We start from the raw sequence: 26,140 nt of genomic DNA on the forward strand, positions 1-26,140 counted from the left end.
TCAACTTTCTCCACGGTTGTTTCTTCCTCCTCTGCTTGGCAAGGAAGTCAACTGTTGTCCAGCTGTAATTCCTAGGCTCTGAGAGTACTCTCCTCCTCCTAGCAATTCTTTACATCCATTAAATTTGCATGGGAAACAGTGATGAACAGGACTGATGAAATAAATGTTCTTTGATGGCCTCTCCAGTTTACATTTGCTTCTATTCTTTTAACATGTGGGTCTGTGGTCTATCAAAACTGGCCCTTGGTAAGGTTCTCACCAATAAAATTCCAGGGTTAAAAATGAGATCTGGAGAGCCTACAAATTGTACTTGTTAACATCCTCTGACCCCAAGCCCTGTAGAAGTTGAAGGTGGTCATGTTTAATACGAAACAACTCTTTATGTTTTTCTCTAGAGTCATTAGGGCAAATTAAGGCACTCCAAGCCTTTATGCCCCCCCCCCAAGTGGAACTGCAAGGTTCTGAGAACAAACATGTTCTACTGTCAGGATTGGACTCGAGGCCTCCCACAGCTTGGGATCGACCCCCAGAAAATATGATATTATGAGAAGACATCAGTGGCCTTGTGCAGTCAATCAGCACAGTATTTGCCAGGTGTAGTGCTATGTGCTGGGGATACAAAGCAAGACAAAAGGCAGTCCCCCTGCTTCCCAGGAGCTCTTAGACTAGCCAATGGAAGGAATGAGAGCCTAGATTCAAATCATGGCTCTGTTCTTCCCTACTTGGCTGGCCTGCAGGAGTAGACAGTGCTCACTGACAGTCTGGATATCTCCCCCTCCCCTTTCCAGAAGTAAGCACCATAGCCTTTCTCAATGTATCTCTTAGAAGAGGGTAAGAAGAATACTGCTGAAAAAGAGAATTTGTCAAGACGTGATTCAATCTGTCAAGACGTGATTCAATCTGCTCTTTGTGAAATGAGGACTTCTAGGACCTTATCCTGAGCCTTCAGTTTTGGAACAGCTGGTGTCAAAGACAGGCTGTTTTCACTGATGTGTTGCCATCAGACAGAAGAAGAAGCCCAAGAGTTAAACCCTCTTTTAGTTTTAGAGTTAAGCCAACTTCCCACTTTCACCCAGATGCTAATACAGGGCAGAGGTGGGTTTGAAGGCAAAATTCAGATTCCAAGTTGGGACTGTTGAGTTTTGTTCCCCACAGTACCAAGTGGGCCCTTACAGGAGAAAAAAACACTTTGCCAACCAAATTTTTGAATGAGAACTCCAGGTTATTTCCCTGCCACAAGGAGACACCAGGAATGGGCTTCAAAAAGCCTGCTGTGGAGAAGAGACAAATTCCTGGGGAAAGTGTACAGCAAGAAACCTGTTCTCAATTTGAGAGGCAGGTTAAAGATGCCATTTCATGAAAACAAACAGTTCAAGGACCCTCAAAGGAGAAAAAGCAGTTCCAACAAAATATATTTCCCAATTAAATCAAGTTCTCAAAAAAGCCTAGGAGACAGAAGAACAATTTGGAGTACTCACTTTGTATAGTATGAAAATACTACTATAAGTCTTTGAAAACACATAATCCCATTGAACAACGGCCTTTAAAAAAATTCACAGTTGGTAGAGACACAATATTCTCAACAGTGGGCCATTTATTTGTATTCCCTTTATGCTCTCAAAATGTACCTGGTGCAAATGAAGAAAAATGGGAAAATCCTGGGAGATTAAACAGACTCATGGGCTGGGCAGGGAAGCTGAAGGGACAGAACAAAGTTGGAGAAGGTGGTGGTGGCGCGCTGCTGCCTCGCTCCTTCCTTCCTGCCTTCTCGGGCCGGTGCTCATGCTGACGCATCAGTTCACTCAACATCTGTCTCAGCCTAGAAAGAAACAACTGTGAGTGTTTTTAAAATGACCTTATCTGAGTCTATTTCTGGAACTACTCCAGAAAGATGGGCACTAAGAAATGATGGGAAGTGCTCTGGGGGATGTGGGCACAGGCCCAGAGCTGCTGGGTATGCGTCCATCTCAAAGGGCTACACAGCAATGGTAGCCCTGAACACACACTGCATCCAAGCCTCTTTCTCCAATAGCTCCATCAGAGTGGCGGAAGAACCCAGTTTAGCTTGAGTAGCAATTTCAAAATTGAAACTGGGGAAATGGGCAAGCTCAACTCCAAAATGTGACCAGCCATTTGATACAATACCTAGGATACCTCACCACGATGTTTTATGGTCCCTTTCATCAGGATACCTATACCACACAGGCCACACAAAATTACTGGCTCGGTCATATCACTTGTTAGGACAGAAATTAAAATTAGTTGTCATGAGTCCCATATCTCTCTGGGTTAAAAAGTCCAAAAACACTAGAGAGCCCGAAGTAGATAGCCTCACAGCTTCTTTCCCCTGGATCTGTCACTTTATTAGTACAGGGATTAAGGGCCCACTGGCAACAGAGGGGGGCATTTGCTCTGTGGTACTGATAAAGTCAGAAGCCCTTGACCAGACTCACAGAGCCAAGGGACAGGAGAGCCCAGCCCTACTGCATTGATGACTCCTTCTCAATAAGAAGAGCTGGTTCTTACCTCTGAACGTTATTCTGCTGCCACGTTAACTGAGTGTAGCACTGGTTTAATTGATGCATGATCAGATGGACTTGGGGGGATGCTACATTACTAGGCATGACACTGTACGGCCCCGTGAGCAGAGTCTGCAGCAAACACGAGAGGGTCTGGGGAGAAAAGATGGGCAGGAACAGAAACACACCATTACTAACATGACAGAACTCCCCCTCCCCACTGTCATTTTGCTCCCTTGGGCTCCTAGCCCTCCACCTGTGGGCCCAGGCCAGCCAATCCACCTGCTGATCTTGCATCAGAGTCTGGCAAATGCTGACACTGAAGTCCAGTTGCTTCTTGAGCTGGTTGATCTGCTCTTGCCACTGTTCTTTCTCCTCCACGTAAGACAGCTCCGACACCCAGCGAAGGTTCTCTTGCCGCCGCATGCTGATATTCTGCTGCCTCGTCTTGGCGAGAGGCCGGTAATTTCCATCTGCAGAGAGAGGGCGGCCGGCCTTCCACCTGTGGGGTAATTGGTAATACATACCCCCTAAGTGCCATCTCAGAGGGTAGGGCCCGGGAAGGCCAGGAAGCCAGCATTCTCCCATGGATCCTAGCTGTGTGAGACTGAACAAAGCCCATCCTTGACAGACTCAAACTCAGAGGGATCCCGGCCCTTCAGGGCCGGCTCCAGGTCACAGAGATAAGAGCTGGAAGCCAGGCCAAAGTCACAGTAGAAGTATCAACCTCTGGTCTTAGCCACAGTGGGTTCAAAGAATGCACTGAGGAATCAGACACGCTCTCTTCAGACAATCCCACAGGATCTATTTGGGGTCAATAATATGGTAGCTCACTTTACTGAGATGTGTGCCAGAGCTCACGAGGCAGCTCGTTTTTTCTGAACTGTGGGCTACTACCCACCTGTTCTTTGGGTCCCAAAGGGAAAGTGAACCCTGACCACCCAAAACGTAAAGGAGTACTTGGTACTTAGAGAGACATAACCACAAGTCAGAGAGCCAGGATTTTCATGTGAATGAGAATCTGGAGAATCCTTTTAACATGTCAACTTTCATTGTGAGGGCCAGAAAAGAACCCGAGGGATCTCTTAATTAAAGGAAAAGCCTGATTGTTTCTCTCTCCATGCAGAACCAAACAGAACCCTGAGGGGATGTGGTATCTATTCTCTTTCCTCCCAAAGGTTAAAGAATTGGATTAGGGAAATCTCCCCACTTGGCCCTCTCTCTTTTACCTGAACACCAAAATGCTAAAAACCCAACTTGATATTCCAGAGAGGAAAGATTTCCTGAGACATTCCATTCTTTTTTTAATTAGCTGCTTTTGGCAGGGGAAACAACCTTGGCAACATTTTTTAAAACTGAGAACCAGACAAGTATTCTGGAAAGAAGATATATGAGAAAATTCATTTATATCATTCTTTCTCTAAGAAGGGAAGCAGCATGGCTTAATGAATAGAAAACTAGACTGGAAGGCTAGGCGTGGCTTTAAAACATTCAATGCTCTGGGCCACAGGGTCAAATATGGCAGGCCAATAATATATATATGAAAACGTAATTAGGAAATGTTTAACAAATGAAAATACAATACAACATAGACAATGTTCTAGATTAACAAAAAGAATTCTCCCGTATGGCTGTGTCCTCTGTCTCTCTCTGAGCTGGATACCACTGCTCTAGGCAATACTCCCAGATGCCAGAGAAGGGACTGAGCTGCATCAGTATGGAGAGGTTCCTCACCAAGATTTCATGATGCCAATGAAATCACAGGTCCACTTCACCTTTCTATTCTATGGGAAAATGCATTCAGTCTTTTATACAACTAATTCAGGAAAAAGGACAGCTCGGGAACAGAAGTATGAAACCAGAGATGATTTTGGAATCCTCAGGCAATTGTAATAGCAGTTTTAGTTGCAGATAAGAAGTTTTTCCAAAAGAGGCATTGAAGAAGCTACTGTAGCCTCCCCAAAAAGACTATGAACAATGACAATGACAGGCTGAAGTACACTCCACCCATGGATGGGAAAGGGCATGCTGCTCTTATTTGGGTCCAAAGGAACAACAGATAATAAGCAGGCATAATCTTGTTGACTGAAATTCACAGTAGCTCCATCCTAAAGGATAATCATTTATATAAATTAGACCCTTTGGCTGATGACAAGTATTTCAAAATGGGAATACTACTTAAGATTCTTCACTGCTACAAATAACTTGGCAACATTTTACAACATTTTAGGGGAAATTAAGGTACAGAATCACTGACTGAAAGTTGAAAAAAAAAAAAAAAAAAAAAGGAAGTCAAGGTTTTTTGTTTTCAAATAAATGACTGCAGAACACTTTCCCGCTTATAAAGAGGCCATAATAACATTTCTAAATGTCACAATTTCACAGTAACTTATTTAAATTCTAACACATGCTAAAACAAGTGTAGCTGTACTAAAGGAAGTACAGGACTTAGGAAAGACTACAAACTAAGTATTACTCCTTAAAAACAAGGATCACAAGAAAAAGAAAAAACAAAACAAAAACAACCCAAAGTAAACCATTTACCCCATCACAAACATTTCTCAGCCTGTTTCTTTTGGACTCTCCAAATTCAGCTCATGTCAAGAAAGGAAATTGCCAGGATGGAGACAAGCTCAGTGAGTCGGACTCCCTGTAAGTACTCCCATCTTCTAGGTTGTTTTTTTTTGACATTTTTAAGCCTCCTAGATCTTGTGAACAGGACCTTACAGTCCATGCAGTGCCGTTCAAATTCCTTCTTTCCAGACTTTTTGCAAATAAGGGAACTGGTAAGGCCCAGAAAGGGAACCCAGACTTCCTGACTCCCTATTCAGCAGTCTTTCCTCTCTACCCTGTCCCTCCAGAGAAAAGACCCCAAACTAACCTATCCTTGTTTTCCTTTACACCATAGGGATTATGAGGCATGCTGTTAGGAGGATACATGGGAAAGTGGTCATTTGAGCTGGCATCCTGTTCTTCCTCTTCCTCCTCCTCTTCTGCTCGAACAACTCCATCAGAAAGGTACCCGTCTTCATCGCCTTCTTCTTCATCCAGGGCACACTGGGTAGAACCTCCCCATGTTGCCATTGTTCTAATGATTATGACATAAAATACAATCAATTTTGCACACATGCCAAATATCTTCAATAATAATTCCTGTTACAAAAATGAGATGGCTAATGCCACAGCTGGAGAAGTGCTGTCCCTGTTCCCCCAGAATAGTTTTTGTAGTGTTGCTCCATTCCCTGTAGCTAGCTATCAATTTCCTTCAGCTGCTGCCAAAGGCAAACGAGCAAACAGAATGGTCCCCAGGATGCTACCTGGAACTCTCAAATTCTGGGTCTAGAACAGTTATTCTCCTCATCGGTCCTGGGCTGTTTGGTGCTTCATGGAAAAGAAACTGAAGGCCACAAGAGCTCAGGTGATGCTACCATTGCTGGCTAGCGACATCAGAAGAAGAAGTTGCATCTTTGGGAGTAAATAAACAGTCAAGATGGGCTCCTGGCCAGGGAAGGAATGCCTCTAAAAAAGGCTGGTGAAAATATATTTCTCCAAAGACTTAGAACTCTAATCAAAAGGACGTTAAACGAAAATGGATGTAAATCCACCAATTAAGATCACCAAAGAGAACAAATAAAGTAATAGAGGAGGCTAGAAAGTCACTGAAAACAGTGTGGGACCACCCACAGTGCACAAAAATGCTGGTTCTGGACTTGAGAAGAGCTGAGTTCAAATCCAGTCTCATTCATTCATTAGCTGTGCAATCTGGGCAAATCACATTATCTCTGCCTGCCTCAGTTTCCTTATCTGTAAAATGGGGGTCACAATAGCACCTGCTCTCAGGGTTGACGATGACTGTAAAATACTCAGCTCTAGTAAGTGCTCTAGAAAGTCAACTATTATTATTATTATTAAATCCAGTCTTAGACACTAAGTATGTAGCACTGATGAGTCCCTTCAGTTCTGACTGGAGATAATTATGGCACTTACACATCCCAAGATTGTTGTGGAGGGAAGCATTCATCAGCTCCCACCATGTGCCAAGAACAGGACTATACATTTTATAGATTTCTCACAACAATCCTGGGAAGTAGGTCCAGCACTCCCTAAACTGTGCTTTGCAAATCTTATGCTAATGAAAACAAAAGTCACCAAAAGATGTGCCCTGAAATCTCTCTTTACACAAATGCAGCGTTAATGAAATTGTCAAGAGCACCCTTAGCCATTATCTCCCCTGATCTTCTTCACTACTTTGAGGTTGTAGAGATGGGGGGACAGTCCCCAGGAGTTGGGGTGGGAGTGACAAACACATCTGGGATCTGGAGATGGGATGAGCAGGATTCAAGTCAGTGCACTAAGCACCTGAAGCCTTACAAGATGCCGCAGTGAGCTGAGTGCGAGGAGGAGAAAAGGATGAAGGCCTGTTCCAGAAGGGCAGGAGGGACCTCACTGGAATAGCACATGGGCCAGGAGGATGAAAGAAGAAAATGGAGTTTGGGGAGGTGACTGTGAGCCTGCCAGAGCATCACGTGAAATGGAGGTGCAGCACAGTGATATCAATGCTGACACTGGTGGGAGAAAGCCAATCACGGCTGCTCTCTCAGCCCAAAGAGAGCAAGCTCTTTTAGGAGCTGTATCAATATAGCACCTACTCTATAGCAGGCATTGTGCTAAATTAAACTTTGTAATTACCTCACTGGAGCCTCACCTCCCCAAGAGCAAGGAGCTATTCTCCCCGTTTTACATCTGAGGCAGTCAGAGATGAAGCAACTTGCCCCACTTCACACAACTGGGAAGGGTCTGAGGCTGGATTTGAGCCCAGCTCCAGGGCTAGTGCTTTGTGTACCATGGCTCCACTAGGTGCCTAAGGATCCCTCAGGATGAAGAGAAACATGAGGCCAGGACTTGAAAGCATAGTGCCAGGAGCATTCCAACACTAGAGACATAACAGACCGCTTACATACATCACAAGGTTTAAATACAACAGTGACTATTAAGAATACCAGAGCCTTCTAACAATGGAAAAAATTAAAGAACAAAAACAAAAGGACCCAATGGCCCTCAGAGGTCCCAATCTCCCTGGGAGGAAAGGAGTAAGACAGCAACGACTGAGAGACCCAGGCAACAGGCTCCCCTTTCACAATGCGCGCAAAGGGCCAGCGAGGGCTCTCCTCTGGAGCAGGCGGTCAGGGCTGCCCTCTGCACTTCAGCGGTGAAGGCGATCAAGGGACAAAAGCTAACAAGGGAAGCACTCGGTCCTGCATCTTTGGGACCTAAAAGCAGGGCCGCTCCCATCAATCTGCTAGACTGAGGTTAGGCCCATTGAGGCCCAAGAGAGGGCTTTGGCAGCTGAGTTAGAGAGACCCAGCAGGGCACAGGGAAGGAGAGTAAAGGAGAGGGAGAGACAGAGACAGGGACAGCAAGAGCGCATGCCTGACCACTCTAGATCTGGGCACCAGGGTTAGAAAGGGCAGGGAAGGCTGCCCAGAGAGATGGTTCCAGAACAAACAGCATAGGCGGGGGGTCTTACTTCTCCGTTCTGCTCTGCTGTGGAGTGCAGGGATTCTCAGAGCCGTCACTTCTGACTGACACAGCGGCCGTGGATGCTGTCTCTGTTAAATCCCGCCTCCGCTGGTGCTCAGCCATGAGTGCTTCAAGCTGCTTCCTTCTTTGTCGCAATTCTTCTCTTAAAATCTCATGCCTTCGCATTTCTGACCATAACTGTTTAAAAAAAAAGGAAATCAGAGAAACTTCCAACAAAACACTACTACTTTTTTCTTGATCTACCTTTTAAAAACAGCAGTTTCACAAGAGCTGGAAATAGTGGATGAAAATAACAACTTCAAATAAAAATTTCCTCTATGTTAATTTATTTGGTAGTTTTGTTAGCAATGTTTACTTAGCATAGTGCTTGGCAGGCACATAGTGGACAATAAGTGTCACAGATATGCAAACAAGAGTTTACTATTTTGCTTAAATAAACAAAAGATATACAAAGATATACAATGAAAGATGACATTTCAATACTAAATGTTTCAGACATTCATTAAAAACAAATAACAGACAAGTATTTCCCACATACTTTTTTCTAAAAGACTAAATCCTCTTTATAAAGCAAATTCATATAAAATACACAATTCTCTAAAAAAAGTTTCTCACTTGAAATGTATAATCTTATGAAAGAGACCCAAAATATCTTGAAATCATTATGAAATGGGCCTAACTTGTCTCAGAACACAGGTTTATAACTTTTTAAAGCTCAGGTTGGGCCTGAAATAGTATCTCTTAGATTTCCAAGAGTTCTCTTTGTTTTAAATCTAAATTTGCATCTTGCTTACAGGTAGAGTGCACCACCCACCTAGCTGCTTTGAGCAGAGGCAAAGCCCTGAATTCTCTCCAGACTAACCCTTTCCAAAACAGAAATGGAATGAGCCAAGAGAAGGATATAGCACACACTCCCCCTCCCCACCTACTTCATTATCTGCTGCCACTGCCCCGGTGGGTTCTTCTGTCACAAATCCTGCTTTGTTTGTGGGGGTGTTCTCATTCTCATTCATAGTTGGCGTTGAGGTCATTACCTGTGCATACTTCTTAGAGGAGCTGTTACTCACATTTGCAGCAGAAAGCTAAAAAGGGAGTTAGACTGTTTGCCTTCCATCAGTGAATGCCATTCCATACTTTACAGGGGCATTGTGTGACTTATGGCAGTCTGCAGTTATCATATCCGCCCCCCACCCCCCCAAGGTACAAGGAATCACACAAGTCCTGAACATCAAGATCACAAATGGTCTAAAAGCCCCTTTTAACTGGACAGATGAGGATACCAAGGTTAAGTCTCTTTGAAATCCCGCATCTCTTCCCTCTCTCCCCTTATCACCAACCTGCGAAAACCTCATATAGGACACCTGCCTGAGGCTGGCCTAGGAGGGGCATGTTGCCAGGCCAAGGCTAAGGTGATCCTTGTGCCAGAGCTACCTGAAGGTCAGGACACGCCTTCTGTAGGGCTTGGATTTTTTCCTGAATCTCAATCAGCTTCTTTCTTTCTTCTTGTAGCTGCTTGAGCTCTCTCTGCTGCTGTTGCAATTTAGCTTCATAGAATTTCTCTCTGTAATAAGAGGGAGGTGACATATTTGTTCCCTGACTAGGTATCCAAAATGGCCATGTCAGAGCCAGGGGTTGACTGACCATACCTTGCCTTCTCATTGAGCCCAGCCTCCTTCTGTATTTTATTGGTTTTGGCTCTCGTGTTATTGGAGTGCTGCTTGGCTTCTGGCTCCTCCACTGGGAAGAAGGCCCCCAAGTTAGCCGTGCTGGCTGAGATTGCTCCAGGTTCGCCATCATCATCCTATAACAGAATCATCCCAAAAGCAACCAGCTCCATCAATGGGATTTTGAAATCCAGAAAGGATTTGTCACTCAGTGTGTCAATCATACTGACAACTCAACAGTCTTTTTGTATAGTTCTTGTAACACCAACAAAGCCATGTCAGAATGGAATTTTGAAAACATTAAGGTGACAATGATTTGAGAATAGATACTTAATCCAATATTTCTGAAGTGGAAAACAAGACCCCAGTGAAGAGAGAAATTCTTGAATTATTGAGGATCTAAGCTGCTCTTACCTAGTATGCAGGGGTCAGCCAAAAAGTTGACCACTGAGGGTTTCTGTATGGCCCCAAGCTAAAAATGGTTTTTACATTTTAAAATAAAGTTTTGTTATAAATCAGATAGAGAATCCTCATGAACTTCAGTAAGAGCAAAAGAACAGATTTCAGTTACTTTTTTAGTCTATAAAGAATGGGAGTATGAAGAGTAATGTATGGATAAATCATCAAATGCCAGAAGTTCAGAAGCTGTGCTTAGCGCATCAATTGCCACATTTGAATTTATTTTTCAAGTGGATGACATTTTATCCTTCACACTAGGGTCACCTTTTGTGGGAAAAGACAAGTTATGATTATATGACAAAGTACATTTAACCCTTTAGCCTCACCTGCACCATAGCAACCAGATCCTGTAACTGTCTCAGTTTCTGTTTGGCAGCCATCAATCTGCTGATCTTCTGTTCAAATTCAGCATCCTCAGGTGCATTGTCCCCCAAACTGCTTCTGTGACTGGATAATGATGCTTCACTGCCTCCATCCTCCTCTGCTTCTTCCTCTTCTTCCTCATCTTCACCTTGTCCTCCATCAATATCTTGTTCTCCTTCTCTATTATACCGACATTCTACATAGAAAATCAATTATTCAGTGGAAAAGCATCGAGAAACCTACTATATTTTAGGCATGGGGAATACAAAGAGACAAAAAACATACCTTCCCTCAAGGAACTCACAATCTAAAGGACAGAACAACAAGCACACAAATATGTACAAACAAGATAGAAGATAAATAGGAAATAATTAAAACAGAGAAGGCACTGGATTGAAGAGATGTTGGGGAAGGCTATCTGTAGAAGATAGGATGTTATAACTCTGAAGTACCACTTCCTACCTCTTAGATTGGTTAAGATAACAGGAAAAGATGATAAATTCTGGGGGGAACATGAGAAAACTGGAACACTAACGCATTGTTGATAGAATTGTGAACTGATTCAGCCATTCTATAGAGCAACTTGGAACTATGCCCAAAGGGCTAGCAAACTGTGCATCTCCTTTTGATTTAGCAGTGTTACTTAGACCTGTATCCAAAGGAAATCATAAAGGAGAGAAAAGGACCCACGTGTGCAAAAATGTTTGTAGCAGCTCTATATGTGGTGGCAAGGAACTGGAAATTGAGAGGGTGTCTGTCAACTAGGGAATAGCTGAATAAGTTATGTTATATGAATGTAATGAAATTCTATTGTTCTATAAGAAACAATCATCAAGCTGATTTCAGAAAGTCCTGGAGATGATGCTGAGTGAAGTGAGCAGCACCAGGAAAACACTGTACATGGTGAGAGCAAAACTGTGTGATGATCAACTACAATGGACTTAGCTCTTCTCAGTGAATAGTGATCCAAGGCAAATCCAATGGACTTGGAAGGGAAAATGCCATCTGCATCCAGAGAAAGAACTATGGAGACTGAATGTGGATCAAAGCATATAATATTATCATCTCTGTTGCATTCTTGTTTTCTCATGGTTTTTCTCTTTTGTTGTAATTTTTCTTTTCCAACATGAGTCATATGGAAATATATTAAAAATTGTATATATAACCAATATCAGATTGCTTTCTGTCTTGGTGAAGGGGGGAGTAAAGAAGGGAGGGAGAAATAAATTGGAACTTAAAATCTTATAAAAATGCATATTGAAAACCACCTTTCCTTGTAGTTGGAAAAATAACATAACCATTAAAAATTTTTTTAAAATATGTAGGATTCTAGTTGGAACTTAGAGGAAGCCAGGAGGCTACTGTCACTAGATTGAAGAATATTTGTGAGCAAGTAAGGTGTAAAAAAGACCGGACAGGTAGGAGAGTGTCGAGTGCTCAATGACTTTGAATCCAAATAGAGAATTTTGTATTTGATCCTGGAGATAACAGATAAGTCAGTGGAGTTTACTGAGTAGAGGGGTGTGTGTGTGTGTGTGTGTGTGTGTGTTTGAGAGAGAGAGAGAAAGAGAGACAGAGACACAAAGAAAGATAGACGAGACAGAGAGAGAGAAAGAGAGAGAGAGAGAGAGACAGACAGTGACGGAGACACAAAGAGACAGACAGACGAGACAGAAAGAGACAACTCTGGAAAACAAAGAGAACTTACATTCAGAGCCAGAGGGGACTAGTAAAAACAAAAACAAAAAACAAAAAACAGGCTTTGAATAGGCCCACCCCAGAAGAAGGTGCCCCAGTGCCAGCTTACCGAGAGAGGACATGTTCAAGGTGCGCAAGTTTGCAGCAGATCTGTTGTTTATCTCACAGTTTGTATTGAGGGTTCTCCCATCCCTGTTGTTGGTGATGCACTGTGCATTCGTATTACTGTTCACTTCAGCCCAAGCCGCAGCGCCTTGGGGGTTTCTAAAGGGGATCAGAGTCACTGAGTTTCTTCATAAGGCTCCCATTTGCTTCCTGTTTTTCAATGAACTCCTGACCGAATTTGTCTTGGCATATTCATCCCTCCATGGAGCCACCTACTCTCACTGCCCATAAATCCCTTTGTCTTGTGTTCCTTTGGAAGCTCAGTGTCAGTGAGAAGGACTTACACAGAGGGATGAGGAAAGCCAAGTCTCTCACGTCAGGCTTCAACTGCAGATCCCAGGGCTGCCCCATCCCCCTCTGGGTGCCCTCCCTAGGAGGGCAGACCCTACTTCCTTTCTCAGTGCTGCACTCTTTGGGGCTGAGCCCAGGAGCACATAGATGTCTCTACTCATTGACTCACAGGTGCTAAGACTCCTCTACTCATGCATGGATCACCTGGAGGCCAGAGCTAGAGCAGGAGAGGTCTTTCTTCCCCAGGTGTTGGGGACAGAGATACTCACTCATGGGGTCCTCTGACTCTGGGCTTCATCACCCCTGAAGCCATTTTTTCTTTTCTGTTCATGTTTATGAACACATGGCCATAAGATAAAGCCCTCTGAAGCTCTCTGCTTTAGCAAGCCTGACTTACAGAGACAGTACAAACATCAGAGAGGGGCACAGAACCCCAGCCCATGAAGAGGAGGAAGGAGCCAGAAACCCGCTTCTCACCGGATATTGGTAACAGGTCCAGGGTTCTCATGGTCGGAGTCATATTCTGAATCTTCCGTCTCTTCTTCATCTTTGGTGTTCTCATTCACAGCATCGGTCATCATATCTGATGTCTGTTCATAATAATGAACTAATTCCCTTAATTCATTCAGTCTCTTCCGAACTTCATTCAATTTTCTACAGGACAGAGATTATCATGGTCCATATAACACATAGTAATGGCTAGCACTGAGAGAATACTTTTAAGATTCACCAAGTGATTTATATATATTAACTCATCTGAATAATTCTCACAATAACCTTGAGGTAAGTACTATAACAAATCTTACAGATAAAGAAATTGAGGCAGACAGAGGTTAAATGGCTACTTGCTGTGAAGTGTATATGGCTAGATCTGAACTCAGGTCTTCTGGACCCCAATGCTCTCTCCACCGCTACACTTAGCTGCCTCATGTCAAATTGTTTTATTTTATCAAAATTCCCACAGAAAACGGATGCTTTTTCCCCCAATGTCCCACTGGCAGAGAACAGGTTAAGATTTACTATATCCTAAACTGAGTATGTGCCCACAAAACAGCCCCAAAGTCACAGTGGGTCAGTCCCAGCCATACTTCAATTAAATGAGTAGAGCTGGAACTGGGAACATAATTAAACCAGTATCCCCACATGGCAAGAAGAATCAGTCTCATTCTTAAGACAGGCATAAAAAGGTTTAGGTGATGACTATGATGAGCAGTATTTAGGCTTTTCTCAACCATTTATTTAGAGGAGTTGCTCCTTCAGCTTACAATCTATAAAAATTCCCCCCACAGAGCCAGCACAACCAAAAATAACTCCATATTGAATCCTGATTCAAAGGGAACAAGAGGAGAATCCTGCCCTGAATGTAATAATTAGGTGAAGAGGAGCAGCAAGTCTACTGAAGACAATACTACCTTCCATTTCACGACTTGTATTTCTCTGGCAGAATTTGAAGCATAACAGTTTTCCTCTCTCTACAATTCAGGAACCTTTAACAGTTGCACAACCTAGTTCCCAAGTGTCTTTTTTGATGGTGGTAAAAACAAACCAGCCTCTCTAACTGCCCTCCCCCCTTGCACAGGGTCTCCCATCATGTCCTTACTGGAGCTTTTCTGTTGGGTTTAGATGCTCTTCATTCTCACTCTCATTATGAGAAGCCATCATATCAGGAGCATAAGCAGCCGAGGGGGCGTGACTGGAAGACTCTCCATTGGCAGCTGGGACCAGGCCTACCTGGGCAGAAGCAGCAGAGCCCGTGCTCCTTTGATCCACACTCCTCTGAGGGGAAGGTGAGGGCACAACTGCAACTGGGGAAAACCACATCAGTTGGAACCCAAGTGTGACTGCACTCAGGGATGCCAAGTCACCCACCCCAGCCAGTCCTCTCTCCCACCCCCACTGAAACACCCCAGAGTTCTCAGCTGGCTCTGGCCTCTTCCCAAAGACTCAATGGGTTCAAATCTCATTCTAAGGCTCCTTTCCACACTCCTAGCTGCCTCAATTTTCCCAAAGCAACTCAGCAATGGTGGACAACCCCAAAGGGATGATCTGAGCTGGAGTTGCTACAAGATATGGGAGAAGGTGGCCTACATCCCTTCAGGAACAATGTAGCCAAGGCATTCAAGGTGAGCCAAGGGAAGGAGGTGGGGGGGCAAAGAGGAGCAGATCTCTTCAACTCTCTCAGAAATGTATCCAATGTCACAGAATCATAGCCTAAGAGCCATAGATCAGAACTAGAAGGGACCTTAGGGGCCATGGCATCCTATGCCTTCATTTTATAGACAAGGAGGCTGAGACTAAATGCCCAAGAAAGGATTTGAACTCAGGAATTCCTAACTCCAAATTCAGTTCCCTATCTACTGCATCATTTTCCTGCTTTTTCAGGAAAAACAAAGTAAACAGTTTAAGCATTAATAACCTTTCTCTTACCTGGTTTTTCCAAATTTGAAACTTTGGTATGTAACCTAATTTCTTATTTCCCCTTGCCCATTTTATTTTCCTTTCTGTGCTCTTGTGTAAAAGAAACAAAGAGCACCAAACTCATATCCCAGCTCTGTTAAGGTTCTACAGGTGTGATCCAGGTGAGTCCCTAACTCCTTGAACATCAGGTTCCAACTACAAAATGATGGGATGAACTAGTTGGCTGTTCAACTCCAGGTCTGAGATCCTGCAAATCCTGGCGTTGGCTCCAAGTTGTAAGTCACTGCCATTCCCATCATCAGGAGGACAAAAGGAATGTGTGATGCTCATTCCCAGCCTATTCCAAGCCCATTTTATTTATCAAAATGCAGAGGTCCTGAGAGGCAAAAGAACTTTCTGAAGGTCAGTTTGGTAATGAAAAAACCAGGAGGAGAACATGAGACCTGGTTCAGAGCAGGAGTTTAATTAATGCCTACTGCACTGTGTTGACTTGTGAAATAATCCAAGCATTCTGGACAACGATATGGAATTATGCTCAAAGGGCTATAAAACTGTGCCCTTTGTGGTATATGATTGTGACAGAATATTGTCCTATAAGAAATGATAAGGGGATAGCTTTAGAAAAGCCTTGAAGACTTATATGAATTAATGCAAAGTGAAATAAGCAGAACCGGGAAACCATTGTATACAGTAACAATATTGTACAACGTCAACTGCAAACGACTTGGCCATTCTGGTCAAAACAATCATCTAAGACAATTCCAAAGGATCCATGATGAAAAATACTACTATTCACCTCCAGAAAGAAAAATGATAAACTCAGAGGACAAGAATGAAGTAGATTTGTTTTCTCTCAAAACAAACAGAATCACAAAATAAGCAAATTAAATGAATACCTGCTGATTGAATAGACCCCAGGCCTAATAGCTTCTTCTACACACATGTTCCTTGGTCTAGGAATATGTCCTATCCCTCTCTACTACCGTGTTAGCCTCTAAAGACAGCAGGGACCAAGTCTTATGGTTCTGAGCTGACCTAGATGTACTTACAAGCAGAGTTATTTAGGTGCTGATCACGCAATGTGTGAAGTTCTCCAAGCAATTTGTCCATTTTCTGTTTCTTTTCTTGTAACACTCTCATTTTGCTAAAAAGTTGAACTTTCTCATCAGCCAACTGTTCTGAGACAGATGAATTCCTGCTTTGGGAAACTTCTCTGGTTAATGAAAGACTTTCTGCTTGTCTCCTATTATCTGGAACAGGTGGGGCCTTAAAAAGGAAAAAAAAAATTATATTTATTCAGATATGTTTACATGTTAAAATGAACATAAATTATTTTGAGAAAAATAAGGTTTATTTTCTGGCTTGCTTGTTTTCTTACACTATAAACATGCAGATCACAGGCTCTAGAGGGGACTAGTTAGCTCTGTAAATGGAACTAAAGGATTAGTTACCACTATAAAGTAAATCATGTGCTGTCCATCTTACCAAGGAGCCAAAGGCTACTACTAAGTTGAATGACACACTACTACTATCCAGGCACTAGACACATTAAAACCTTCTTGTGTTATGTTAGAAGTACCAGTCCTGGCTATCCAGAAAACTTGGGAACTTAGAGCAGGGACTGGTAATTCTATATCCCCTTCTAAAGAGCTCCAGAGAACAATCTCACACACCTCTCCTTCTCCTTTTCTCATTTCCCTCCATCCCTGGACTGCCCGCATCTTTTTCTACCTGCCGATAATCACTCAGCCACAACCTCATCTGTGCCTCACTTCACCACTTTCTCCTAAATAGGCTAAGGTTATACACACAGTTTCCCCTAAAGATCTTTATAAAAGACTGACTTACAAAACTAAAAAGAAACAAATGATGACAAAAATTCTCCCTAAATGACAACATAAGGATATTGATGAAAAAAATCACAATTATTTAAAAACACCACCAATACAAACCCTCAAATACATGTATGTACACAAAAGAAAATTATTTTACCCTTAAAGATCAAAGGAATACTTTTCTAATAAAGCTAGATTTCTGTATTAATGTGCTATTTAAAATGGAACGGTACCTGAGAATCATGCAGCTGATTATGAAAACGCTGGATTAAGTCATTCAGTTCTTCATTGAGCTCCGATGTTATACTTATGCCAGATATGCTGCCTGTGGTTTCCGTTACAACTAGAAAGCAAACAATGAAACTCATTTCATTGCTATAGACATGTGAAAAAGAACATTACCTAAGAGGGCCTCCCTTCTTTCCTGTCCTGAGGGGCAGGCCCAAGAGAAGCTTCACAATGGGAAGAATACCAACACCCTGGGCTGTGACTAGTGTGTGAGTGCACTAACTTTGTGATCTCACTTGACCTACAACCAGAAGACAGGATAAAGGTAACAATTCCTGTTTACAGATGAGCAAAGGGATGATGAAGTGTTAGTGGCTCTCAGGCTGGGGCAGAGCAGAGAACAGCCATCAGTCCCCAGCACAGTGTCAGGTACAAGGCAGGAGCTAATAAACAAATGCATATGGATCATGCCTACCTTTGGAGACATTCCTCCTGTTGCATGGCATGATGGCATTTAAGTCAGAGTGCTCTCCTTAAGACATTAAGTCAACATCCAAACACCATTAAGCCTTTTTCTGGGGCTGAGGTACAAGGCTGAGGGGTGCAAGAGGCTCTGCTGCAAAACTTAGTCCGGGGTACTCAAAGGTCCAAAAGGCTCAATGACTGTCTGAGAGCAGCTGAGGGGTCAAGGATGCCCACCATCCCAGGAGACTCCCTCTGCCTTCCTGAATACAAAGTGCCCATCAAGGAGCAGGCTTGGACCCACTGGAATGCATTCCTCTCCTACTGCTCTGTCCCCACGGCCAGCTTCCTTTTGTATGGTATTTTCCCCCATTGGCCTGTAAGAGCCGAGGAGACCCTTTTTCATCTTTGTAACCCCTGCACATGGCACTGTGCCGGGCACATAGTCAGCCCTAGGTAAATGCTTACCAACAACAGTGAAACCAGTGGGGCAGTCCATTACAAACTGAGGTTGACCAGACACAACTGGGGCCTCACTCTGGCAAAGCCATCTTTTTATTGTCCAGATCAAGGCTCTCTCTCTCTCTCTCCCTGTCCGGGCAGCTGACCCCAACCTCTCCCCCAGCAGCCTTTGCACTCTGCAAGCTTGGGTTTTTACAAGGATGATTGCATGTAGCCTTTTCTTCCTTGTTCCCCTTCAAAAGCGACTCAATCAGGATTTCTGAACCGCAAGTTGGCCTGTGACATGGCCCAGATATAGGGAACTGCATGCATGAAGAACCAAAAAGGCCACGATAGCTGGAGTCAAGAGTTAAGTCTCCTGGGAGGACACCAGGCTATTCAAGACTATATAGCTAATAGGAAGCCATTGGTGTTTACTAAATAGGGAAGTGATATGGCTAAGTAAGTACTTAAGGAAAATCACCATAGAAGCTGGGTGGAAGATGGATGGGGAGAGGCGGGAGAGAAGGAAACTTGGAGCAGGAGACAGTGATCAAGTGATCAAGCTAGAATTTCTTCCCAGATATCCCATTGCATTTCCAAAATTGAGTATGTCCAAAATAAAGTTCTGTGACTTCTTTTAAACATACCCCTACTCTAAAATTCTCTGCTTTTTAGTGGTACAGCCATCCTTCCAATCACCCAAGTTTCCAACCCTGGAGTCATTCCCAACCAAGTCTTCCCTCTCCCTTTACCCCAAGGTTCAATCCGGTGACAAGTCTTGTTCCTTTCACACCCACCATAATCTTACACGGATCCCATCTTAGTTCACATCCTCCTCACCTCCTGCAGGATTTTCATGCAACACCCTGAATGATCCCCCTGCTTCTTCTCCCACATCCACAAAAATAATCTTGACAAAATCTCCCCAAGTTATTCTGACACCCCCTAGTACCTCTAGCAAGAATTATTAATGATTCTCCTGGACAAGTCACTGTCTTGATTTCTGCTTTCGTCTGTAGACTTTATGCAACTCAATCTCTCAAAACCCTAGTCTGTCCAACTGATGTCTAGTCATTTTCTCCAAACACCTCCCATCTCTCGCTAGGCCAAGTGCCTGCAATTCACATCCTACTCCTCTGTCTTTTCCTCGAAGGCGTGGCCAAGGTGAAAATCTTTCCTGATCAGGCTCCTTGTTAGTGTACTCACCCTCCCCAAAGCAGTTTGTATTTACTCCTCTATAATCTTTACCCCCAAGTAGCACAAAAGTTCCACAAAGCAAAGTTCATTCTTTTTTTCCCCCCTCCGGGTGGCCAGTCAAAAGACTGACCAAAAAGGGCAGAGCATTGTGTTAATTATTTCCTAGTGACAAAAGTGGCCTCTCACTGGGTCAAGGAGGTTCCCCTCAGCAAGGAATCTCTTATGTATTGTTATGACTACATGAGATTCCTTGATATAACCAGATGATCAAAAAATTTTGTTCAACAACCCTTTGGGTATTGATGATAAATGAAGCATTAAACATGGAGATCCAGCATTGCTCAATGTTTTCCCATTCATTGCTCTAGCAGAGTGTATAAATTAAGGCTTCAGATGAAAAACTCTTGAGTGCTGCCAGAGATCAAAAAGTAATTCAGAATTGTTTAATACATAAAAACACAACAGAACATAGATATGTCTTTGAAGGCCTACAGGCACCCATCTCCATTTTGAGTTTGACACCATATTTTTGGAGGTGTTTTGGGCAAAGTCCAAATGGAAAAGGGCATTTGGATATTGAAGACCCAGTCAAACATTCCTTTTTTTGGCTGAAAGTGTGCTGACTATAAAACCAAAATGCTGCAGGACCTCCTCAATGAGAACTCTGAGACCCAAAATACATCAGCCTATGAATCCATCAAGAAGAACAAAATGTATGGAAAATGTCTCCTAACCAGAAAAACATGAATCCAGATGAATGACTAGGCCACAGAATGAGGACATCAAGATCATGCACTCTGGCCAGTGAATAGAGAAGTGTGGCCCATAATGGGACAGAAAAAACCCACCAGGTTAGGCTGCACTGGAAGATTCCAAGATACACTACTCTCAGGAGCACCACCCCCCTCCTCATGTCAACATAGTGTTTCTGATGATGTGTGGAAGAGCTGCTTTGTCATTCATAACCTTAATTTCTGAGGAATCCCTACTGCAAATGGCCCAAAGTTCCCCCCCGCCAAAAAAAAAGAGAAAAAGTAAAAGTAAGAGAAAAAGAAAAGGAGCAGAAGTGTGCAATAGGTTCCATAGAATGTAGTCTTCTTCCAATGATACTCTAAGGACTAAAAGTTACTCCTCTGGAAATGTCTGGTCAGCAAAGGAGCTGAGTCTGCCCTGGAGTCAGAGCAGGGAACAGCTTAGGGGCCACCTTAGGGGCAGTGGCACAGGGAAACCTTGCCAAAAGGAAGGGAGAGTATCTACCTGGGTTGAGAGGACACAGACAAGGTTGTGATTTGCAGTGAGGAAGGGAATGCTGACATTGAAGAGATTGGAGGATGGGAGGAAAGTGTTTTCTAAATTTTATTATTTTTATCCTTATGAACAATAGTAACACATAATGTATGGTTTTTATTCACAAATTTTCTCCAAGATATTTCTAAGACACATGGAGAATATGCTTTCAAATCTTTGCCACAACTTTTTATGATAATAAAAAATACATATTACACAATATGCATTTCATAATTTTACTTAACTTTTAAAATCAGAGACAAGCTTCTTTAAATGTAATGTTAGCTCATGGGATAAGGAAATGAAAAGGACTCCAGAGATTACTCAATCCCTTCATCTCACTTTTCATGAAGAAGAAACTGAACTCAATAGAGATTCAATTATCTGACCAAGGTTCAGTCTTCCTCATTCTCTCACTCATCTCCCAGCCCCCTGACACCTATGAACATGCCATGTCTCCTTCACTCTCAGAAATCCTCCCTTGAGTCTTCCATTCTCTCTGCTCCTTTTATGGCTAACCTTTGCAATAAGGCATCTATAATGGGTGCCTCTTGCTCGGCTTCCACTTCATTCCACTAACTCTACTTCTCACCAAAGTTACTCTTCGTCTCTTAGTTACCAAAACCTTTTCTCAGTCCTCATTCCCCCTGACCTCTCTGCGGCCTCTGACCCTAGTGATCATCCTCTTCTCGCTAGACTTTCCAGACATCATCTTTCCTGGTTCTCCTCTCACCTCTCTGACCATTCTTTCTCTGTCTCCTATGTTGATGCTTCCCCAGATCAGGCTTCTCACCATAGGTGTCTCCCAAGGATCCGTCCTAGGCCCTCTTCTCTTTTCCCTCTATACCGCTTCACTTGGTGATCTTATCAGCTCTCATGGATTCAATTATCATGTTTATGCTCTTTTTCAAATGCACTCATATAGTCCTAACTTCCCTGATGATCTTTGGTTTCTTATGTCCAACCATCCATTAGATAACTCAAATTGGGTGTCCAGTAGATACCTTAAACTCAACACATTCAAAACAGTATTTATTATCTTTCTCCCTAAACACATCTCCCCTAAACAAATCCCTTCCCTCTTGCTGTAAAACAAAGTTTCTTAAACTGTGAGTTACTACCCCGTAGGAGATTGCAAAATTATGATTATCAGTAAATGTTTGATTTGCATACCTATTTTATGTCCCTATATACCCAGAGTCGTGTAAAAAAGGGGAAGTTAGTGGGAAAAGTTTAAGAAGTTCTGTTGTACAAGCAGGGCCAGGAGACATTATATACTTCAACAACAATACTATACGATGACTAATTCTGATGGACCTGGCCATCCTCAGCAATGAGATGAACCAAATCAGTTCCAATGGAGCAGTAATGAACTGAACCAGCTACGCCCAGCGAAAGAACTCTGGGAGATGACTAAGACTAAGATGACTAAGAATTACATAGAATTCCCAATCCCTATATTTTTGCCCGCCAGCATTTTGGATTTCCTTCATAGGCTAATTGTACAATATTTTAGAGTCCGATTCTTTTTGTACAGCAAAATAACGGTTTGATCATGTATATTTATTGTGTATCTAATTTATACTTTAATATATTTAACATCTACTGGTCATCATGCCATCTAGGGGAGGAGGTGGGGGGAAAGAGGGGAAAAACTGGAACAAAAGGTTTGGCAACTGTCAATGCTGTAAAATTACCCATACATATAACTTGTAAAATGAAAGGCTATTAAAAAAAAAAAAAAAAGTTCTGTTGTAGAAGACTATCCCATCCTTCTAGTCCCCCAGGTTTACAACTTTGGCATTATCCATGATTCTTCGTTCTCTCATCTCCTAAATCAGACTGGTTGCCAAATCCTGTCATTTCTACCTCTTTGTAGAACATACTCCTTCTCTGAAACCATCACCACCCAAGTGCAAGCTCTTTGTCAAAGAAAGGGAAATCAGAATACTTAACCATACTTAAATTAACACTTAACCTGGGAGTTCCTAAGAAAATGAGAAGAATTCAAATTTTTTTATTGAAATGCTTGTTATTAAGATGTAACACCTGAGAATAAATCTATGGCATCAGACCATAGCTACTTTATTCAGTCCCAAGGAATTTTTTCTCTGCCTCAGCTGAGGACAAGAAATGAGCACCCATGCACTAAGGATCCTACCTTAAACCAGGGCACACTATTTTCAAGCACAGACTGTCCCATGCTGCTGGGACAGCAGCTAACCTTTCCTGGTTAGGCATAAAAAAGCAGAAGACACAAGGAGCGGGGCCATAGGTCTATGGCTCAGCCCTGAGATTAGAAGCCAAATGCCAGACAGCAGCAGCCAGCCTCCAATACTGGTTCTTCCCAGCTTACCGGAATCATCCATCACAGCGATGGCTTGCTCAGCTTTATGCTGCAGGGCCAGGAGAGCAGCTTGCCTTCCTTGTAAAGCTCTCAATTGCTCCTGTTGCTGTAACATTCTTTTTAACAAATCATGTTGCTTCTTTAAGTTTTCCAGTTCTTCCCTTGGCTCCTGCTGAGGTTCTCTGGCCTGGGGAATAAATAAAACTAGGCTTAATCCTTGGTTGTCAAATTGTTCAACTTGCACCCCCAGACATCCAAATCTCCAAACAGTATTAAAAAGATAAACCCCTCAGAAAGAGTATTTAATAGTCTGGAATAAGAGCATAAGATCTGAAGGGCTACAGAAACAGAATACTCATTATGAAGGGTGAGGCACATAGGCAGTAAACACAGGGAAGGGACAAGGAAGAGAGAACAGGCAAATATGATTAAGAGAGATACAACTGCAGCAGAGGGCAACAAAAACAAAGATTTGGGCAATGCCCCAATACTATATCTTTCAGACAAGCCAGATTAGGACACTTCCTCTACAGCTAGTACCAAAAATAAAACCTCCCCGAATTCTTTAGAAACATTCCTGGTACTCCTAACCGAGGAGACAAAAGTTTGACACTTTTAGATGGTAACTTTTAAACTCAAATTATACAATTTCAGTATTTATATATAGTAGATACATTCAGATTATAGAAATAGCTTTAAAATATGCAATATCTCATTTTAAATTTTTTCTTTCAAATATGAGGATCACATCACTGACTCTGATGCCCTAAAATGAGAGAATCTAGCTTCTCACCAATGCCAACAAGATTAACCTAGATGTAGTACTGCCCAAAGGTAGAACTTTCTATGCAAATGTCCCATACTACTTGAATCTAATGAGCACATTATAAACTTCATTCCAAAAACTTTTACTTAAAAAAAAAAAAAAAAAAAAGACAAACCTACCAAGGAAAAACAATTCTTGTTAAAGTCACATACTAAAGCACAAGGTCCCTCAAAAGATATAATAGCTTAACATGCAAGTCAGAAAATGGTGGCATAAATTTGAAATCATTGACTTTTTGATATATCTTTCAATGAGGTATCTATCTTAAATAGAACATAAGATGCCTCATACTTAACATTTTTATTACTTTCCCCTAAATTTGAACTTACATTTAGTCAACTCTAAATTTCTACTCCCCCCAAAAAAGCCTTATAGAGTTAAGATTTTCTAAAATTAGTTCCCTAAAGTTTACAACAGAGAATACTTAATATACTTTTTCTTTGTGAAGTAGATCATTAAACTAGTTTACATTTTTTTGATTCCCTAGAAAAATCAGGGAGAAAAGAAAAGTCACTTCTGTGTGACTGTCCCTACCAATTCCCATTTACAATTATTTACATATTTGTCAGAAACTGAAGAAATAAAATCCTGAGAGAGAGTAACTGCAATTTACAGCCTTCTAAAATGTAAATCCCTCATTAATTTTTGGCCAGTAAGAGGTCTCTGAAGCCCCCCATGCCTCTGAGATTCTTTCCTTCTCTACTAGGACTCTCAGTGAAAAGGAATCAACAATTATTTGAGTCCCATAATGACATTATAAGAAAAGCAGTATTAAGAAATATATTTTTCAAAAAACCCACCCATTTTATATTCTTGTTATACTGTATTGTATATACACAAAGGGGATCTGGAAGCAGTTAGTGATAAATGTGTCAGCTCTGAACATTCCTGCCTTGCCAAAAGAATTTGGGCCAGAAATGTTCTAATAATGCTATCAAGGCTGAGCCAAAGAAAGTAAGAAAAGGCAACTGAAGCCCCAGGTCAATTAGTGAGGCCTCCATAGACTAACTTGCTTGGAGAAGCGGTAACTTGACTCCACAAACTGGCTGGAGCTTTACACTGAAAATCTTGTCCCTTCTCACCAGCCATTCAGTCACCCCATTTGTATTCAGTGCCTGGAGTGTCCCACCTTGTCTTCACATGGAGAGAGAAGCTCTGTATCAGCTGGACACAACTTCTATACTGAAGGTCCAAGAAAAAGCTTTTCCACCCCCTTTTTACACTTCTGGCTAGCATTCAGTTTTTATTAAGAACACAAAAAGCACAAGTGAGTAAGGGAGAAAGGGAGAGACAATAGAAGACAAAAAGTAAAAAACCAATGGTGGAAGTCATGATCCTATAGAGATGTATATATTATTATATCGTATCAGCCTTTTTTGGTGACTATAGTATGCCTTAAGGAAATCCTCTAAAAATGACTATTAGATCCTCTTCCTAGGGAGTAATCGACTGGTAAGAGTTCAGTACTCCAGAAGCATAACTAGATGATAATGTACACCTCATTTCTCCTCCACCTTGGGCTCACGTGGAAGCCTGCAGTGTTCTTGTTGTAAACTCCTTCTTCAAAAATCACTGGCAAAAGCGTCATTCAGGTTTCATCTTTGTCTGATCACTCGTGGTTTGGGGATTATGCTGGGCTCCTGAATGAAAGGCCAATGGAGCATAAGCTAGAAAGATTCTACTATCCTGGAAAACCTGAGAATCAGAAGGAGCTTGCTTTCAAAGCTGGGGAGAGGCTCACCTGTAGTAGAAGCCTGCTTCAGGACAGGGAGATTAACTCTTCCCTAAAATAAAATCAGTTATTCATACAGCTTAAAAACTTTAACTTGGCCCTTGGCACACCAAATGTGAGGTCCTTGTCTAGAGGTCCACACAAAGGTAGATGGACGTACTCCTGGAGGAAATGGAAATATCTCAGTCTGGGTGGCCTGACCACCACTAAACACAAAGAAGGAAGTTGCAGTGAAAGAGAGAGATGAAATGCAAAGATTTTTCAAGAAACAACTTTTCATGAGCTATGGGATTACCTTGTACCACCATGATCCCAAGTACTTGCAAAAAGTTCACCAGGAAAGAAATGCAGCAGACACACTAATGTCTACTATTGCAAAGAATGAAGAGGAAGAGGACAAGTTAGTTTAAAGAAAGTCTAATGAGAGACTGAAAGAAGCAAAGCTCCCACCAGAGCCTTCCCTCCCTTGAGAAGCCTCTCACTTACTCTGCATGAACTTGCGTTCACATCATGATTCACACACCGGCTCCCCCATGAGACAGGAGAGCTCCTTGAGGGCACGGACCCTATCTGTGTCTTTCTTTGAATCCCCAGCTCGTAGCACATTGCCTGGAAGCAATAATAATAAAGGAAGCGCTTAATAAGTGCTTGATGATGATGATGA

At 42.4% G+C, this 26,140-nt stretch overlaps 1 protein-coding gene across 23 annotated transcripts in view; it reads right to left on the bottom strand.

The window, feature by feature from the left end:
- Positions 1-26,140, bottom strand: part of PCM1 (pericentriolar material 1) — a 92,342-nt gene that overhangs the window by 45,764 nt on the left and 20,438 nt on the right. For 14 of the 23 annotated variants that reach the window (XM_031942293.1, XM_012551948.3, XM_012551946.3 and 11 more), the window contains 16 exons: positions 25,963-26,085; positions 22,928-23,105; positions 17,187-17,296; positions 16,168-16,384; positions 14,301-14,505; positions 13,178-13,354; positions 12,354-12,508; positions 10,510-10,742; positions 9,707-9,861; positions 9,492-9,621; positions 8,990-9,142; positions 8,047-8,237; positions 5,401-5,607; positions 2,802-3,021; positions 2,527-2,672; positions 1,629-1,819 (listed from right to left, as the gene is read on the bottom strand). In XM_031942293.1, the coding sequence (XP_031798153.1) occupies positions 1,629-1,819; positions 2,527-2,672; positions 2,802-3,021; positions 5,401-5,607; positions 8,047-8,237; positions 8,990-9,142; positions 9,492-9,621; positions 9,707-9,861; positions 10,510-10,742; positions 12,354-12,508; positions 13,178-13,354; positions 14,301-14,505; positions 16,168-16,384; positions 17,187-17,296; positions 22,928-23,105; positions 25,963-26,085 (2,791 nt within the window). The remainder of the gene's footprint in view (positions 1-1,628; positions 1,820-2,526; positions 2,673-2,801; positions 3,022-5,400; positions 5,608-8,046; positions 8,238-8,989; positions 9,143-9,491; positions 9,622-9,706; positions 9,862-10,509; positions 10,743-12,353; positions 12,509-13,177; positions 13,355-14,300; positions 14,506-16,167; positions 16,385-17,186; positions 17,297-22,927; positions 23,106-25,962; positions 26,086-26,140) is intronic. The other 9 variants (XM_031942308.1, XM_031942306.1, XM_031942309.1 and 6 more) reach the window with 2 other exon arrangements.

This window comes from Sarcophilus harrisii, chromosome 6 (assembly GCF_902635505.1).
Source record: "Sarcophilus harrisii chromosome 6, mSarHar1.11, whole genome shotgun sequence".
NCBI classification, from domain to species: domain Eukaryota; kingdom Metazoa; phylum Chordata; class Mammalia; order Dasyuromorphia; family Dasyuridae; genus Sarcophilus; species Sarcophilus harrisii.